Source organism: Homalodisca vitripennis, chromosome 5 (genome assembly GCF_021130785.1).
Source record: "Homalodisca vitripennis isolate AUS2020 chromosome 5, UT_GWSS_2.1, whole genome shotgun sequence".
Lineage (NCBI taxonomy): Eukaryota > Metazoa > Arthropoda > Insecta > Hemiptera > Cicadellidae > Homalodisca > Homalodisca vitripennis.
Window position 1 is genome coordinate 39,042,843 of NC_060211.1, and position 19,034 is coordinate 39,061,876.

Consider the following 19,034-nt stretch of genomic DNA (forward strand, 5'->3'; position numbering starts at 1 on the left):
ATGACAAAGAACAAGAAATAAGATTATTAAATAAAATCTCTTAAAACTGTTAGAAGTAGCTTTTGAGTTAAAAAATGTATTATACGCATTATTTATTCCATATTGTGATTTTATTTTATATGTAACATATATTAAAAATGAAATATATACATTTAGATGCTACTTTGACAATTGTGTAATGCTGCCTGCACCTAGCAGATGTTCGGAGTTAAAGCAAAGCAGCTGATCGTTGTAAACACAAGTCCATGATCAATGTCACTTCTATTCTTCGCTGACCGTTCCCTTCTCGTTCTTTGCGTTGGCAGCTGTTGCTAAGCAAAGCAAGCCTATTTTATCTATGAAGTTCATGGGTTTTCCAATTTTATATACTCGTTTATTTTAGCGTATGAATACATGTTATGCATGACCTCATTAATTTCAAAAATGTTTAAGTGTAAACTTTTTATTTATTTTTTAATGTTTTATTCCTCATGTGTAGTAGGGAAACATAATATTTTGATTATTATCTCAGATGACCTCAGACCTGCCCTTGGTTGCTATGGAGATAAAAATGCCTATACACCCAGTGTTGATGCCCTGAGCCAAGAGAGCTTTATATTTTTAAATGCTTTTGCACAGGTATATCTACGAAACATGCATGAACTAACCACTAAAAATACCCTTACTAACACGAATCAGTCAACAGTATAGTAGTTCATTTATTATACATAAGAAAATATTTTAACCATAGTATTTTTATTTTATTACAGTCCCTCAGATTCTAATTACATACTTCCTACATTTTTGTCTTTATTTCTTATGTAATTTAATCCATGGTTATTACAGATATAAATACATTTCAAATGCTCCAAAGACTCATTATTAAAACTACTCCATTTTGATCAACTGAAATAAAATTTGTTACAGTATATAATTGTGTTATTTTCAAGGGAGATTTGCAAATTCGGAGACTTAATACAAATTCTCTATTCTATGAAGTCATTTCCGGTCAGCAGGAAGGTGGGTTTTTCCGGTCATTTCATTTCTGAGAAGTGAACCTTTCGGCTAAATTTCGAGATGAGATCTTTACCCGAAAATTTGTGAAAGTTAAATACAAATGTCCTTTTAATAATTTGAAAACCATGGTATTACTTTTTAAAACGTTTAGGAATTTAAAATAAATGAGAGCTTTGAGCCATCTTCTAAAATAGTTTCCTAAGTGTTTTTCATTATGTCCCCATGAATATATTCAGTATAAAACATTTTAATTGTATAATTAGGTTAGTTGTATTCTTATTCTTGTCATATGAGGGTTAATCCATCATATAATATTTATTGGTTATTTGGTTGAAAAAGGCAATTATGTTTCTGGCCTAACTTATTTTTTATTTTATCAAAATATAATAACTTGTAAAAGGGAAGTTAGTAGCACCCTTTCCTCCAATCTAACATGGGTAATCCTTAAGCCCTGAAAGTTAGCACATTTTCTATGATCCAAATTTTTTTTAATTTTGCTGGTATGTTCCTACGTCGATGGTAAATATGAGTACATTTTACTACTGACTCTTCTCCTTTGATAGATACCAACCCCCAATTTGTCTGATTTTTGGAAAAGTTTCTCCGTGCTTCTCCAGTCATGACTGTTGTTGTATTGGTATAGTATTATACAGGAATGTAAAATTTTGCCAACTAGTTGGAACAACCATGGGAGTGAATTATTACAGTATTGGCCATATAAACTGAATACAACTAGGGGTTGTTTGTTACCTTGCAACTAACAAACTTTGTTACTTTTTTCATCTAACAGTTTGTAATTTAATGTAAAAATCATTATATGGTTAATACGCAATGTAATTATTTTTATTTTTTAAATATAGTTCTTTGTAATATTAGCCATTCTAGTAATACGTTTAATGTTGTTTATTCTCTGAGCGAATGAGTTATTTTTCTCTTTAAATGTATTGTCATTAATTCATTTAATATTAAATAAGTAAATGAAAAATTAATCAAGCTATATGCAATTTAAACACTAAAGTCGTCTTTTCCACTATTAAACTTTTGTCAAAGTGACTAAGGGCGACAAATCGTGTTACACAAACTTTTGCATCCAATGATTGAATAAAAAAGACAAGTTTTATACAATTTAATCAGAATTGACCAATTTTTGTAAATGAAGATTTATGATATTCTCCAAAGGAAGACCTATAGGGCGTAGTGGACGCAAGCTTTCAATGACTTTTTCCATGCTCGCATTGTTGTACATTTCTATTTTAATGAAACTAGTGCAAGAACTTGAACCCCCTCACCCCAATGTAAGTTAGTGGGGGAGGAGTAAAAAAGTTTCATTTGGTTTCTAGAAAATAGACATTGAAACATATACGTTTTAGAAAACTTTGTCAAAATCAGATAATTTATAACAATTAAAAAAATGTAATAATGGGAAATGAGCTCACCCAAGTCTGATGGTCACCGGATGGGTGCGTACTCTCGTGATTTTATGCTTCTTGTAGTGGACAAACACCATTAGAAAGGTTTTGTATTACAATACATTACATTTGTTACACAACATGTTTTAATATCAATTAAATGGTCCATTCCCCTTAGTGTATGTTTTGGATGCCCTAATCTATTAATAGAAATCATTAAAGAGGCAGAGTAACATTTGCCCTCTTATAAAATTTCAACATTAACATTTCAATCAGTACACACTCAGATCAGTAGAAAAAGGACTCAGAAGATCAAACAATTTTAAATTAATTTTTACTTAATTAATCACACTGTGAATTAATCTCCTTTAGGCTTGGTTAGTAACATTTAACCTAGGCTATGCTACCAATTAAGGTAGGAATATGCCATATGGTATTCCATGTTGGGTAGTTGGCTTCACTGAGCTACAGAACTGTGGGTATTTTCTTGACAGCATCCTGGTGGGATGTGGTTCATTCCATCATACAAAGAACTATATTGACTTAACTACCACTAAAAGTACCATAAGTTGCTCTGTAATTCTGTCAGAGGGGAATTCTGTGAGGGGACTCTCCCCCAGTACCCTCCAAAGTTTGGAGTAATGAATGTATTCTTGACAGTGTCCTGGCCAACTAAGGGACTCCTCCAGGAAGGAAAAGCACCATTATCAAAAAAGAAAACTCGATCTGCCTACATGTAGAAATGAAAATTCATGAAAAACTCCAAGTCTTAATTTGTTATAAAGTTATTGCCATGAGTGAGATACTTTTTTAACGCTCAGCCAAATTTCATGAATGGATATGCACCATCATCAAATACAATCTTGCCTAAGTAAAATTTAAGTTTCATGTAAAATTTCAAATTCACTCTTGAGAGGTCCTACGGACAGACATACAGAGTTTTTCCAACCCCTGAGTGGTAGGCTTCGCTGACGCTCAGCCAATAACATATGGACATTTGACACAGTGATTAACACATTGACTGTGACAGACGCGATTAAAATACTTATCACTCAAGATATGAGTCACAGTGAAGGTGTTAACCACATAGATTGTGGCAGACGCCCTAGTGTACTCGCTATCTTATTAAAATACTTATCACTCAAGATATGAGTCACAGTGAAGGTGTTAACCACATAGATTGTGGCAGACACCTTAGTGTACTCGCTATCTTATTAAAATACTTATCACTCAAGATATGAGTCACAGTGAAGGTGTTAACCACATGCATTAAAAAACTCTTATTATATTCTATGGTGATAAGAGATAAAGAGGCTCAAAATTTCTCTCACTTCTATCCCATTCGGTTATACCTATGTTTATAATCCTTGCATATACAATATTTAGTGATAAGAGAATATCTAGAATTATCTAAAAGTTGTTTATTGTCAGCAAGCACTATGTGCGCCAAGTCGAAACTCCCTGTTGACCAGCCGACGGCCAGACACATTACATCTGTACGACTTCTACAGTTATTGGCGGGATGTTGCCGGGAACTTCACAACACTTCCTCAATACTTCAGAGAACATGGATACTATACCAAATCAGTCGGCAAAGTCTTCCATCCAGGTATACCTCACTTTGTCATCTGTCTTACAGAGATACTAAAGTACTAATGGAGCACTTTCGTTCAATTTATATAAGTATTACTTACCTAACGGAAAGCACCTTTAAGCTAGATATCTGTTAATTGCACAAATTGACACTTTAAGTTTGTCTAGAACCCATAACAATCTCATTGGGTTTCTAAAGTTGATTTTCACTATGAAAATTATAAAGTAAAGAGATTTTAACATAAGAGACTATTTAGTAACAAAAAGAACTTTTTATTTATAGTTTCAAGTACACTAAAGACTTTTTTAAGGGTTTGAAACGTTTATATTTAAACCTGTTGACGAGCCAAAACAATGAGCATGGCATTTACCATGGTTTCTATGTCAGAGAGCATACATAGCTTACTCTACAGAATTCCCAGGTAATGTTGTCTATAGTGAAAATAATTAAAACCATAATTATTATGGAAGTGTAATTCCTAATTTTAACCATTTTTGTTTAAATACAGCATTAAACTATAATATGTTATTTAGAAAAAATTACAATTTTCATTTGCTTTACAGAAATACATATCAAGCTAGAATAATGCCTATGTGTTTTTAAGTGTACAACTGAACATAGGTAGAATTAGAATAACAATCCCTACAAGCAGTAATTATAAATCACTAAAACCACAAATTTATAACCACAAATCACCTTCCCTAATAATTTAGAAAGGCATATATTCGTAAGTTTTAAAACATCAGTTTAAGTGTGTATGTAGAAGTAGAAGTGTCACATAACCACTTTTTTTTAACATATTATGTAAAATGAGTCTTAAGCTATGATTTTCCACATTTCAGTGCTCAGATTTGGGTATTTCTACAATAGCTAACCACAGTAACTTATTTTTAACGCACTAAAAACAGAATTTTTGATAAGTTTGTCTGTTATCTTTTGCCTTTTTTGCAAAATACAGAATATAATTGATTGTATTGGTATTTTTGAATTATTTACTGTGGGATTAAGAATGTCTTATTTTTATACTTAATCCAATTTTTAGCAGAGATGTATAAATAATTTTAATGTGAATAAGTAAAGTATTTATTGGTCTTTCCTTAAAGTATTTGTTTTTATTATTATTTAAATTCTACACTTTATATTGAACTACTCCTAATGTAATAATTTTCCCCCAATCCAAATTAAGTGCTTTTATTCCTCTTTTATATAACATGTCACCAATCAGTCGTGGAAAAAATAAATTGTATATTATAATTTGGACCTTAACATTTGCTACAGAGGCTACCCAAGCTCAGTTTATGTTATGTCCTAACAATGAGTCACTTTTTTCATGCCAAAGATGTATCTGACATTGAAATTTCTTTAATAGGGGCTGCATGGAGTCATGTAGTTGTTTACCACCCTCGTGATGTCTGTTAAATTAAAAGGGGTCAGTATTGAAGGTACCATCGCCATCCCTACATTTCTTTCCTTTTCTAATTTTACTCTTTCTCCATCTCTGTATTGAATTTTTGTAGTAACTCATTTTAGTGGCTAACTGGGGAGAGGGTTAACTAAGGGGTACTGAGGGGCATAGAATACCCCTTCCAAAAGCCATAAGAGATTTAAAAGTTATACAAATAACAGCAATCCAACTAGTTTGCAATACAGTAGTTAAATATTTTACTTTGAATTAGGTCTATCTAATTTACTTACTGTGTATTCAGATTTATTCTATAACTCCAGGTTCTAGTTACAACTCAACTTAACTGCCTGGCATATTAACCTTAACTCTTACTGGTATACAAATGAGTATGCAAAACAAGCAGTTTAATAAGGTTATTATGAACTCGATAAAAAAATATTTTCCATCGACAAATAATAATAAGAGATAAATGTATTAGCTCATTTAAATGTGTTACTTATTTTTAGTAGAACAACAAAGTACCAAGAATGAATATTTATAACTTATTACATTTATTTACCTAAATTAAATGAGAAATGTTTATAAACTTACATTTACAATGGTACAAAGCGTAGCACGTTTTTATGTATTATTATCCACTAAATAGGCACTGATTTTAATCGTTTTTAAGACTATTGCAAGAAGTATAGAGCTGCCCATCTGCCTGATCCCTGCAGGTTTTGGAAGGTTTTACATTGAAACATGTTCAGTTGGAAATGGGAGTATTCAGCAAGTCAAATGAACAGCTGACCATGGCTTCTAAATATTTAATCTGTAATGGATCATTGTGAATAATTCTGTGTCAACGCTATTAATAAGTGCAACAACTTGCCTCCCATTTTATTTTTTTTAATACAAATAAATAATAACATCAATATAGCTTGTTTTATTACAATATAATAAAAGATTATAAAATATTCTAATCTGATTCTACCATAGCCAATTTTGCTTACTGATGTATGTATATGTGTGCACACATTTTATATCCATTTTCAAGAATATGTTTTGATGGAACCTTATGACAAATCCAACAATATCCTATTTGTATAAATTTGTTGAAAAATAAAAACCAACTCTTGCAAATTTGCTACAGGATTTACAGTATTTATATATTTAATTTTAAAAACTTTTATAAATGCAGCTATTTTGATAGAGAAAGTAAATGCCAACAACTTTAACAAACAATTTTTGAGATGTGAGTTACAAAATTAAAACCTCATGGCCAGTTAGACACAAACAGAAAAAAGATAGACATGTATTCATTTGAATGTTTTTGCTTGTTTTGTATCATAATTTCCTGATGTTGTGTCAACCTGAAATATACAGGGTGTTTCCAACCTCTTATATCAACTTCTTGGGAAGTTATTCTTTGGGTTATAAGAAAATAAATCACTACATAAACATAGCTTAATTTCAATTCATCTGGCTGTTTGTAATATTTAAATAAAATTATTAGTTTTGAAACCGCTGCACCAAATGAATCTAAATGTAATGCTATCATTGGCAAGGTCTATTTGTGAAGAAAATTTCAAACCAAAATCTAGTTTCATATCAAAATGGCAGTCATTCAAAGATTTTAACAATAAATATCTATAAAGTTTTTATAAAAAAACACCAAGGAATATTTGTTGTAGAAACTCTTACTAAACACCATAATTGCTTTACTTTTTGAAATCTGATAGTAAATTATTGGGCTCTAACCTAATTTTGTGCACATATGTATGCAATTATTTTTTTAGATTAAAATTATGGAACTAAAGTGTAATGTACATGTAAATTTCATACTAACCACAATTTTCTTATTTATTTAATTTTTCAGTGTTTTCTATAAAAAATCCCCTTTATTACCTAATTAAATGGTAAATTTTGCCATAATAACTAATTGGCTAACTAAGCTAAGTTAAACATGTATTTAAAAAAAGAAAATCTTTCATGACACCTTAGTCACAATCTCAAATGTAATTCTACTTGGAAGAATGTGAATTATATAACAAAACTTTAATCATTGTTCAATGTGGCCTCCTTGGACCAGGATAAAGCTTGAAATCTATATTATATAATTTTGCTCCTGCTTTTGACAGGTTTATAGATAAAGTTATAATAAATATTATTCACATATCGTGTCCAGGAATCTCAAGCAACTGGAGTGATGATCAGCCATACAGCTGGTCCAGTACTCCGTACCACCCTCCTAGCCAGGCTTACATGAACGCACCAGTCTGCAGTCGAGAAGGTCAGGAGGGCTTACACAGCAACCTTGTATGTCCTGTCACTCCGGACCAGCAGCCTGGGGGCTCTCTCCCTGATCTGGAGAGTCTACAGGTATCTATCTACACAATCTCCAGGTATTTGGAGACTTTCTATCACCAAAATATTAATAAAGACAAAAGTACTAACAAATGTCCAACAGCGTAACTAGGACTTGGCGTTGGGGGAGAGGAATTTGACTGAGGAGCACATCAACACCAGAGGGTTTGGAATAAATATAAATTAGAAAGGCCTAATTCAGACTGAAGCATTTAACTGTTGTATTTAACCCTCCAACTAGGCATATAGTAATTTCTGTACTGGCAAGCCCATTTTGCGAAAGTTTTTCTTAAATTGTGAATGTTGAGTTTAGCTCCAGTTCACCTTCCTTTTGGTGCAGCATCTGGAATCTGACACTGTCAGACTTGAACTCTGGAATCTTGAGTCATCATCGTCGATGAGACAATGGGAATATCTCTTCACCTAGATTACACTATATTTTGTAGTCTAGGTGTCTATGATGTCAAAATGATGTAAAATGGTCATTTTGAACTTCTTCACCGCCGACTTATTTTGATCTCTTCAGACAAACACGACTCCAGATTCCAGGAGTTAAGTCAGTGACAGCATCAGATTCCAGATGCTAAACTCAACATTCACACTGAATAAACCATTCCCACCATAGCTGTTTTTATAAACTATTATAAAATGTACATACGTTGGGAGAGTTATATTCTCCTCACCCCCTTCCCCAGTTATGGTATGCCATTTAAATTTTCTGAAGTAAAGTTGCCCATTATGGGTCTTTTAACTCTTCACAACTAGCAAACAATAGAAATAAAATCACACTTAAAACATTATATGCCCCCCTTTTCATAGACAAGAATTTTAAACTTTTATCCATGAATCTACTCAAATCAAATTGAAACTTGAGTATGTCTTCACTTTTGATGACGTATATTCTCTCCTGTTACATTGATTGGACTCTAAGTGATTTATTACAAATTTAAAAGTTTTGAAATGTATCATACTTATGTCTATAGGAAGCAAAGAGATTTCTGCAAGATTGGAGTGTGGGTGAGGAGAGAGGGCAGAATTTCCTTCTGGCGGTCGGCTTCCACAAACCTCATGTTCCACTCAAGTATCCCCGCAAGTATCTAAGTAAGCTGATTAGCATTTCCTCCTAAAACTTGCTTGTATGCACTTAAAATCTTATGTGACCAGTTGCACCAGAATAAATTAATCAGCTTTAGCCAAGCATTTAGCATAGACTCTCCTGCCAATTGCTGATGAACAAAATCCAATTTCTGTCTCTCTGTAAGCATAATAACTGTTGGAACTAGTTGACTAAGTTGACCCACAGGGTAGGAATTTTGTGTAAAACTCTACCTGTTGAAACTGCTAAACATCAGTCTTTTGGGAGTCTTGACATTGGTCTTATCTGTAACCATGTTAGTAAGGTGAAGAACACAGAGCATTTATTAGAGTCTCTCCTACTAGTTGATGACAAAGACAGGTTTTGTTGCTGTATATCCGTCTGTGAAACAAAATTTTTGAATAAGTTAACTTGAAGGGTTAGAATTTTTTTACCACCCCTGCTACCTTTATATTGAAACTGAAAATGCTAAACATTGGTCCATTGGAAGTCTTGATGATTACATTGGTCTTATCTGTAACTATATTGGTAACGTGAAGAACGCAGAGCATTTAGCAGTCTCTCCCTTTAGTTGATGACAAAGACAGGTTTTTTTTTGCTGTGTATGTCCGTCTGTAAACACAATACTTCTGAATAAGTTAACTTGGAGGGTTACCATTTTTTTGAAACCACATCTGTTACCTCTATATCACAGCTGAAAATGGTAAATATGTCCATTGGGAGTCTCTTTCCATGCTAGGATATTTTCCACTGTGGGGTGAATTTGAGTGGGGTGGTAACTAAAAGTATTTGAGAATAATGTTGGGCAATAAGATCACCTACTGAGAACATTGGTAATCTGAAACAGATCAGAATGACACTGCTAACTATATTAGCTGTCAGTTCTTATGTATAGGGCAGAGATCTGAGCAGATGAAAAACTTATGCTAATACTAGACTCACATGCTTATTCTATAGGATCAGAGGGCACTATGATTTTTTTTACAGTGGTATCGCAAAATACAAGGTATATTAGGAAAGTATCTGACCTGGCCGATAGTAACAAGACTGTCCCAGATCAATTAAGGATGTGTAGAGGGACCCTTCCAAGCCCACTCTCAGACATTCACTGCACTCTGTCCAGCCAGTGACTCACAGCACTCACTGCTTTTTATTTTATTATATGTGCTTATGCTGTACTTAACTAAGTCTGAATGTCTTAACACGTTCACGACGACATGCGTCACCGGTGATACACGCTGCTTCGATCAGAATGCCCGTGTGTGTCACCGGTGCCGCACTCTATAGGTTACAACTGGGCACCCCAAACTCTTACAATCTCAGTTTGTCGTTGAGGCCTATGAGGTTCAACATTATTGGGGTGATGATCATTTTGTAGATTATTTTCAGCATGTAAATTATTTACAATCCGGGGGGCTGAGGATTAGCTACAATGTCAATGTTTACAAGCTGTTGATTACTTAGAGGTAGCGGGTTATCTTCCACATCACTCATATCATCTACAGATTCTGCCCTGCTGTCGTCAGAGCAGATAGACGAAGGTACATATTCGCTTCCTGAGTACCCAAAATCAGTTAGTTCATTTATATCAAAATCGTCCAAAGCGTTCTCAATGTCACTGTCATCCATCTCCCAAGCTAAGATTCAAATTGCACAATAACAACTAATATAAAACACCACAACAGTAGCACTGAGCAGCCGCAAGTGAGTGACTAGGTTAGCTTGATGATTGCGCGGGAAGAGAACAACAAAGAAAAACGCAGGAAAGTAGTGATGTAGCTCACCACCCGCCAGCAGATCGTAGCATAGAGTAGGTTAGGTTCAGTAAACCAGTGTGTCACCGGTGACACACGACGCCCATTGAAGCGAAGGGCAATGTATAGGCGTCGTGTGCCACGGGTGACACACTGGTTTTAACTTACTCATATACATTTTATCATTGTTTTTCAACCTAAAATGCATTATTTATGCATTATAGAATTGTTTTATGGAAAACAACGTTTACGCCTATTTTGAAGATTTTGTGTTATATATGACTGCTCAATATGTAACAACACGTAAAATTGCCGTCGTCGTGAACGTATTAAGCAGAGCTCACAAGAGGTTTTACTAGAAATTTGGCCATTCTGCTTCAGAGATGCTGTAATCTCTATAACACACAATGTTTTTTGTGATGAGTTTATAGGTATCTCAGATAAGTGTGATGTAGGCTATTTAAAATGGCCATATTTAAATGAAGAGTGATCCATAACCTGTCAGGCCTGTATTGGCCAGAAATCTAAATTGTTTGTGTGGTAATTAATGAATACTGTCGATAATCAATTAAGTACATCAATCAGTATGGGAGCTGGAAGAACTTGGCATCCTAAAATCTGCAGTCTGTAAAGTTTTACAGATTTAAAAATGAACAGTGTTTTTAGATTTATGATCGATACAGACCTACTAGATGCTGGTCACTCGTCACTCAAATGCGGCCATCTTAAATAGACGAAATTATTATTTTATTTGAATATCACCCATAGACATGACATCTACAGCTGTGTGAATTAGAGAAATTATTTCCGACACAAAATGTACAAATTTCTGCACATTCTTTGCTGCTCAAAAAATCAGTCATTGTGAAATGCGATGAAAACACATGTTAATAGCATAGAAAATAGAGTGCTGTGACTCACTGACAGAACGGAACACAGCAAATCTCAGAAGGGTCCCCCCTCTTCTCTAGAATCGACTTAAGACGTTTGATTTTGTAATAATCAGCCATCATGAATTCTGGATGTTAGTACTTATACAGGAAGCGGTAACTTTCAAAAACTGTAATCTGACATGTCTAGGTCACCACCCACTTGCAAACGTGAGTTTGCCTCCTAATAACTGGCCTGTTCTGCTTCCTTCGGTGGCCTGGAACCCCTGGACTGATGTCAGAATGAGGGATGACATTGCCTCCCTCAACATCCCCTTTCCCTTTGGACGTATGCCAGGTAAAAGTTTGTTTGTCTTCCTCAAGAACATAAACACTTCAGTTCCAAAGTCAGTTCTTAACTTTACACTGTCATTGTTAATATCTGTGACATTTTTATCAAACTGTTATATATACCTTAAAGTTGGTTTTGGCTGTGGGGGCAGCCAGAATATGAGCAATTCTCTTTTTGGCTGTAAACCTTGTGAATTTCCTACATCTCTCCGGTGGTGACACAGTTTAAGTGTCATCGAAGATCCTTAACGTAAATTTTTGTTTCATAACAAGTCCTTAAATAGTTCAAGTTAAATTTTTAATTATTTTTATTATTTTCAACCAATGCTAATAACATTTTAATAAAAAAATGTAAGGACTAGAATAATGATTGTTTATTACAGTAAAAAAACGTGTTTACTATAAAAAAAATCAAGTAAATGTGTGATTTTCAAACTGTTCTGCTTAGAAAAGTACTAATACATTCAACCATGTAATAAGCCATTTAATTCTGTATAATTGGGTCACAAATGATGTGAGTAGAATACTAATAGTGAATGTACAGTATATGTCTAAATTAAAACCCGTGGTCTCAATTTCAGACGAGTGGAGTCGTCTCATCAGACAGAGCTACTATGCAGCAGTAAGCTATGTTGATGACTTGATCGGCAAACTTATCCATGAGCTGCGCACTACCAACTTGTACAGCAACACAATAATTGTGCTCCTAGGTGACCATGGTACGTAAACTGTATTGAAGTTTAATTTCTCATATTACCACTTATAAAAATTTCAATTTGGTCAATAAATCATTATGAAAGACAACACTAAAATGTGTACAAATTTTGTGTCCTTACAATGGGCATCTCATAACATATATATATCAGGAAATGTTGAGTTTATCTTCTATTTCAAACACTATATAATTATTTAAAAAGTATTTATTACATGTTTATGTGTAGCCAAAGAATTAAAATTTGACTAATATATGCTTTTCCCTTTCTTTTATACTTTTGTGTCCCACAATTTTAAACACTTTGTTTTATGTAATTCTTCAAGATTTTAATTTTCGGAGAATATATTTGGATTATTACATGATATGCTTAAAACCCTTTTAACCCCGGCCATTGAATCAAGTGATGTGCCAGAAATCCCAAGCCATTTTCAGACAAAATGTAAGGGTTTTGTAAAAAATTCATAACTCAGTTATTTTTTAAGATATTTAGGTAATTCTTTTTTTGTTTTACTTCTTTATACATGTAGCTTACAGAAATATACAAATAAAATTATTATTTTGAAAGTAGTTTTTTTTAATGCATATACATATATAAAAAATAAATAAAACTGAAAAAAATACTTCTAATATATTTCGATGCAAAATATCTTTGTGCACAAGTCTGTGAAATTTCAAAGCATTTGGTGAAATAGGTGGCCAGTAAAGTAATAAAAAGTGCACGTCCGCACTATACGGACGTCGGGAGTTGACGCCATTTTTACGACGTCCGTATAGTACGGACGTCGGGGTTAAAAGGGTTAACAAACACTATTAGAAATCTAATTTGTGGCGATATGTAAGTACTAATTTATTCACTTCACCGAACATTACCTCCAGAGTCTAACTGTTTGACACAAAACCCAAAGAAGTTGAAATTTGGTATAAAAATTAATTTTATAAATATCTCAGCTAAGTTCATTGACCAGCTTGATATGAAATTTTGTTCCAATACAGCAGCTTCAACCATAAAAAATTCACAACTCCATCATTTTTGTACCTAGAAACATTTATTTTTTAAAAGATGTTGGGTCCCTGTATTTCTAAAATAAATTGCCATCAGCAACTTGTGAATGTTGAGTTTCGTTCCAGTTCACTTTTCGCTAAGTGGAGTGTCTGAAATCTCACGCTGTGTTTGACTTGAATCCTGGAATCTTTAGTTATGTTCATTCTAGAATAAGAAAATTGATTGTTTTCATGACATTTGGTTTATTAAGTTGGATAGTAGTTATTTTTTTATTAATTAATCTTTATTAGATTTAGGTACAGTATGTGGAGTGAAAATAAAAATTAGATGTGTTGTTAAATTTATAAAACAATTAAATTAGTATCTAGGAAATTGTGTGAGTAATATAAAATTGATTTATTTGTAACAAAAAGTGTACATTTTGAGAAATGCAATTGTTAAGTTTCACAGGCTTCACACCTTTTGTTTCTCTAATCCTTTTCGTTTCAAATCACTGTTAATATCAATCAATATTAGCTTGTACATAGTAATGTTGACTAATTGATTGAAATATTATGTAAAGATTGATATCTGTGACTAATATTTTACACTACTCTCAATACAGTTTTAGATGTAGTTGTATTCAATGTCAGCCATCATCTCACTATGACAATGATTAAGCTGTTAACAAAAAATTGTCATTTTACACAAAATTGTACTCCTCCGACAAGAGATCTTGCTTGCTTTTCATATCACACACAATAAAATCGTGTATTTTAAAAATTTCAAATGAAAATGTATTAGGTTGGTCGTTGGGTGAGCACGGAGAATGGTCCAAGTTCAGTAACTATGAGCTGGCTGTGAGAGTTCCGCTACTGCTGCGAGTGCCTGGACTGACAGACAGGACTGCAGTAATGCGATCTATACAAGCTCCAGTGGAACTATTGGACCTGTTCCCCACGCTCGTGGACGTTGCAGGTCTGCCACGACTACCCCGTTGTCCCCGCCCCTCCCACAGTGTCACCACCTGCACGGAAGGCGCCAGTTTGTTACCCGTCATCTATACTTCACTTGTCAAGAATGAGGTACAGTGCAACTAATACTGTACACTTAAGTATTAACGAATATTTCTGGGTTATACAGGTGTACTTTTGTTCTAGACAGTCACTGACATCGGAAAGCCGGCAGTGAGCCAGTACCCGAGGCCAGGGATCTACCCCACATCTCACCCCAACAGTGATAAGCCGAGATTACGTGAGGTGCGCTACATGGGTTACTCCTTGCGCACCGCTCACTACCGCTACACGGAATGGCCTGCCTGGAAAGGGACTCCCCTGTGGACACAGATGGCAGGCACAGAGTTATACGATCATTCTATTGATCCTGATGAGAACATCAATCTTGCAGATCGTGAAGCCTTTCGTGACATCAGGCTGGCCCTCAGTGCTAAGCTCAGGGCCTTGGTGGGAGCGACCGTTTCCCTCAGTAAACAAGACTGAATGCATCTATGCCATCTAATAGCTTACATTTAGCCTAATATTTAGATCAAGGATGACTTGTTTTATTAGAAATGGAGAAAAATATGTGATGTGCTCCACAATTCATGTTTTCTAAAGGAAACTCTCCAGTATTTAGTCAATGGAGAGTAGCCAGAGGACAAATGTAAAACATAACTCTAAAACCACACTACTAAACATTAATAGTTTAAAACCACAAAAATCTTCAATAAGAAAAATAGTATTGTGTTTTGATTTAAAAGCAATTTACTACTTGAGTGTATTTTATATTTTAAAAACAAAACTTTATGAAACTTCATTATTGTTTTTATTGAGTTTTTCAAAATGTCTTTACTGTTATAATAAAATTAGATTCTTAATATCCTTTCCCAAACATAGTGTATGATAAAGGTGTGATGGTAAAACAATCAAATTTTGATTTATAATGTCATACATTTTGAGATTGTGTGGGTTATTTTAAACTAAAATTAAAGTATGGTTTTAGTTTATAAATATTACAATAGATGTTTTCAATGATTTACTTTTTTATTTATAATACTTTTAAATAACTTATTTAAGGAAGTTTCATATATAAATTGTGTTCACTACTTATAGAATGTTAAATGGTTAAAAAATTGCACAACGCATATACCTATATAAAGATTCTTCTTGAAATGTATTATAAAATATTGTTAATTTTTAGCAAAATGCAACTGAAACATAAAAAATAAAGTCCACAATGGAGGTTGAATTTTTATGAATACCACTATGAAATTTTAAAAGTTCTCTAGCAATGTTGATACATTTTTCACCATTAATCCTTTAGTTAATAAAAAAAAAAAATTGTATAAACCACATCTGTATTTGGATTATCTTTAAAAAGATTTAATTTTGATTACATTTAAAATTCAAAATGAATCTTGGCAATCCAAACACTGCCTAGTTTTTCACATCTTTTATGTATTATAAAAATGGCTAAACAAAATGTTTAGAATATGAAAAATAATTTATTATATATTGTACTATTTATTTCTTTACTAGTGTAATTTATATCTTAGGAGTATAAGATTTTTAAATATATTCCATTTTTATTGAAATTACATTTTTTATGAACCCATCCACACATAAATGTTTTTAAAAATGTAAACCAGACCTGTAAGATTTTTTTCCAAATTGCAACCTCTTTTTTCACAGCACTAAAACACTCCAACTTAACAATTCTAAATTTACTTAATCATTAAGAAATATCTCGCATAAAGAAAACACACTTAACAGCTTGCAACTTTCACAATCACAAGAATGATACAGAAACTATACAATTATCCCTGCATAGCGACAGAGGTGAATGGCGGACGAACAGAGGGGGTCAAAGATGCTACAATCACAAGAATGATACAGAAACTACACAATTATCCCTGCATAGCGACAGAGGTGAATGGCGGACGAACAGAGGGGGTCAAAGATGCTATAATCACAAGAATGATACAGAAACTACACAATTATCCCTGCATAGCGACAGAGGTGAATGGTGGACGAACAGAGGGGGTCAAAGATGCTACAATCATAAGAATGATACAGAAACTACACAATTATCCCTGCATAGCGACAGAGGTGAATGGCGGACGAACAGAGGGGGTCAAAGATGCTACAATCACAAGAATGATACAGAAACTACACAATTATCCCTGCATAGCGACAGAGGTGAATGGTGGACGAACAGAGGGGGTCAAAGATGCTACAATCACAAGAATGATACAGAAACTACACAATTATCCCTGCATAGCGACAGAGGTGAATGGCGGACGAACAGAGGGGGTCAAAGATGCTACAATCACAAGAATGATACAGAAACTACACAATTATCCCTGCATAGCGACAGAGGTGAATGGTGAACGAACAGAGGGGGTCAAAGATGCTACAATCACAAGAATGATACAGAAACTACACAATTATCCCTGCATAGCGACAGAGGTGAATGGCGGACGAACAGAGGGGGTCAAAGATGCTACAATCACAAGAATGATACAGAAACTACACAATTATCCCTGCATAGCGACAGAGGTGAATGGCGGACGAACAGAGGGGGTCAAAGATGCTACAATCACAAGAATGATACAGAAACTACACAATTGTCCCTGCATAGCGACAGAGGTGAATGGCGGACGAACAGAGGGGGTCAAAGATGCTACAATCACAAGAATGATACAGAAACTACACAATTATCCCTGCATAGCGACAGAGGTGAATGGCGGACGAACAGAGGGGGTCAAAGATGCTACAATCACAAGAATGATACAGAAACTACACAATTATCCCTGCATAGCGACAGAGGTGAATGGTGGACGAACAGAGGGGGTCAAAGATGCTACAATCACAAGAATGATACAGAAACTACACAATTATCCCTGCATAGCGACAGAGGTGAATGGCGGACGAACAGAGGGGGTCAAAGATGCTACAATCACAAGAATGATACAGAAACTACACAATTATCCCTGCATAGCGACAGAGGTGAATGGCGGACGAACAGAGGGAGTCAAAGATGCTACAATCACAAGAATGATACAGAAACTACACAATTATCCCTGCATAGCGACAGAGGTGAATGGCGGACGAACAGAGGGGGTCAAAGATGCTACAATCACAAGAATGATACAGAAACTACACAATTATCCCTGCATAGCGACAGAGGTGAATGGCGGACGAACAGAGGGGGTCAAAGATGCTACAATCACAAGAATGATACAGAAACTACACAATTATCCCTGCATAGCGACAGAGGTGAATGGCGGACGAACAGAGGGGGTCAAAGATGCTACAATCACAAGAATGATACAGAAACTACACAATTATCCCTGCATAGCGACAGAGGTGAATGGTGGACGAACAGAGGGGGTCAAAGATGCTAAAATTTTAAACAATATCTTATTCTGTTTCACGTACATTTGATAACAAACAAATGGACAAGAACTCCTTCCACCAAAAAATGTTTCCTACCAAATTTCGTTTTAAATGTAATAGTTAAATAAATGTGAAAGTAAAAACAATTTAGTTTTAATGTTTGATCAATACAAAAAAGAATAGAAATATAAATTTAACATCGTTTATAGAATTTTTACATACATAGTCATAGATAAAAGATATATCTTAGCAAAATAATACAAACCTGAAGTTCCTATCTTTTATAGAAGTAAAGTAAAAATGGTTTATGTAAAAGTTGTACTGCATCTAAATTTTCATTAACTTGAGAAAACTTTGTTCCAATACATACATTATGGTTAATTAGTGTGAATGTACAATTAACAGTTATGACACATAATTAAAATACCAACACTAATTATATTGGCATGTTTACCCTACATACTCAACAGTGATACTATCTAAAACAGACGATGGATCCTTTTTGCTACAGTGCCTAGATTTTTTCTAGGACAATCAGCAGATGTTTGTACACTACACACTGAACAGTTTTTTTCTAGCCTTCCTGACAATTGAATAGAGGCTAACAAATCTTCAAAGTTGAAAAAGTCTATATTTCTTGTTTCATGAAGCTTGTATTTTTCATTATGTGGAGCTTTAGTTGTTTGGCAAATGGATTTATTTCCTAGGTGGCATTACAATGTAAAGGGTTATTTATGCATAACTCTTTCTAGGATCATTGTAGTGATGTTTTGTTCATGTCATTGTGTTTTGATTGAATATACCTTTATAATGACATGTCACAAGATAGGGGTTGCAATTTGAAAATTTAAAGTTATCTCCTTTGAAAATCGGGGAGAATTTTGTATCATACAAAAAGTACTTTAATGAGTATGGTGAAGGTTGTACATCAATGTCTCAATCAGTTTGGAATATATCCAGGCGTTCAGGACTTATTTACGCCCTGAGATGTGAATATGGGTATCACCAGTGGAATCACTATAGGTTAGATGTGAATATGGGTATCACCAGTGGAATCACTATAGGGCATCAGCTGTGAATATGGGTATCCCAGTGGGATCACTATAGGACATCAGATGTG

The 19,034-nt window shown here is 34.1% G+C and overlaps 3 protein-coding genes across 4 annotated transcripts in view; 2 read left to right on the plus strand and 1 right to left on the minus strand.

The window, feature by feature from the left end:
- Positions 1-6,152, minus strand: part of LOC124362025 (breast carcinoma-amplified sequence 3 homolog) — a 77,582-nt gene extending 71,430 nt beyond the window's left edge. For both annotated transcript variants that reach the window (XM_046816175.1, XM_046816171.1), the window contains exon 1: positions 5,996-6,152. The gene's annotated coding sequence lies outside the window, so the exon portion shown is untranslated. The remainder of the gene's footprint in view (positions 1-5,995) is intronic.
- On the plus strand, positions 244-16,388 carry LOC124362026 (iduronate 2-sulfatase). The gene is made up of 8 exons (XM_046816176.1): positions 244-618; positions 3,837-4,014; positions 7,572-7,765; positions 8,734-8,851; positions 11,681-11,827; positions 12,402-12,539; positions 14,322-14,602; positions 14,678-16,388. The coding sequence occupies exons 1-8, from the start codon at positions 394-396 to the stop codon at positions 15,014-15,016; spliced, it is 1,620 nt and encodes a 539-aa protein (XP_046672132.1). The 5' UTR covers positions 244-393; the 3' UTR covers positions 15,017-16,388.
- On the plus strand, positions 16,313-17,962 carry LOC124363432. The gene has a single exon (XM_046818681.1). The coding sequence runs from the start codon at positions 16,313-16,315 to the stop codon at positions 17,960-17,962; it is 1,650 nt and encodes a 549-aa protein (XP_046674637.1).
- Positions 17,963-19,034: the final 1,072 nt, after the last annotated feature.

Excerpts from the sequence above, each read along its gene's own strand:
- LOC124363432 (XM_046818681.1), top strand. The coding sequence starts at position 16,313 with ATGATACAGAAACTATACAATTATCCCTGCATAGCGACAGAGGTGAAT.
- LOC124362026 (XM_046816176.1), top strand. The coding sequence starts at position 394 with ATGTTATGCATGACCTCATTAATTTCAAAAATGTTTAAGTGTAAACTT. Across the intron at positions 619-3,836 it reads TTTTAAATGCTTTTGCACAG|CAAGCACTATGTGCGCCAAG; the intron begins GTATATCTACGA and ends GTTTATTGTCAG. Across the intron at positions 11,828-12,401 it reads TCCCTTTGGACGTATGCCAG|ACGAGTGGAGTCGTCTCATC; the intron begins GTAAAAGTTTGT and ends TCTCAATTTCAG.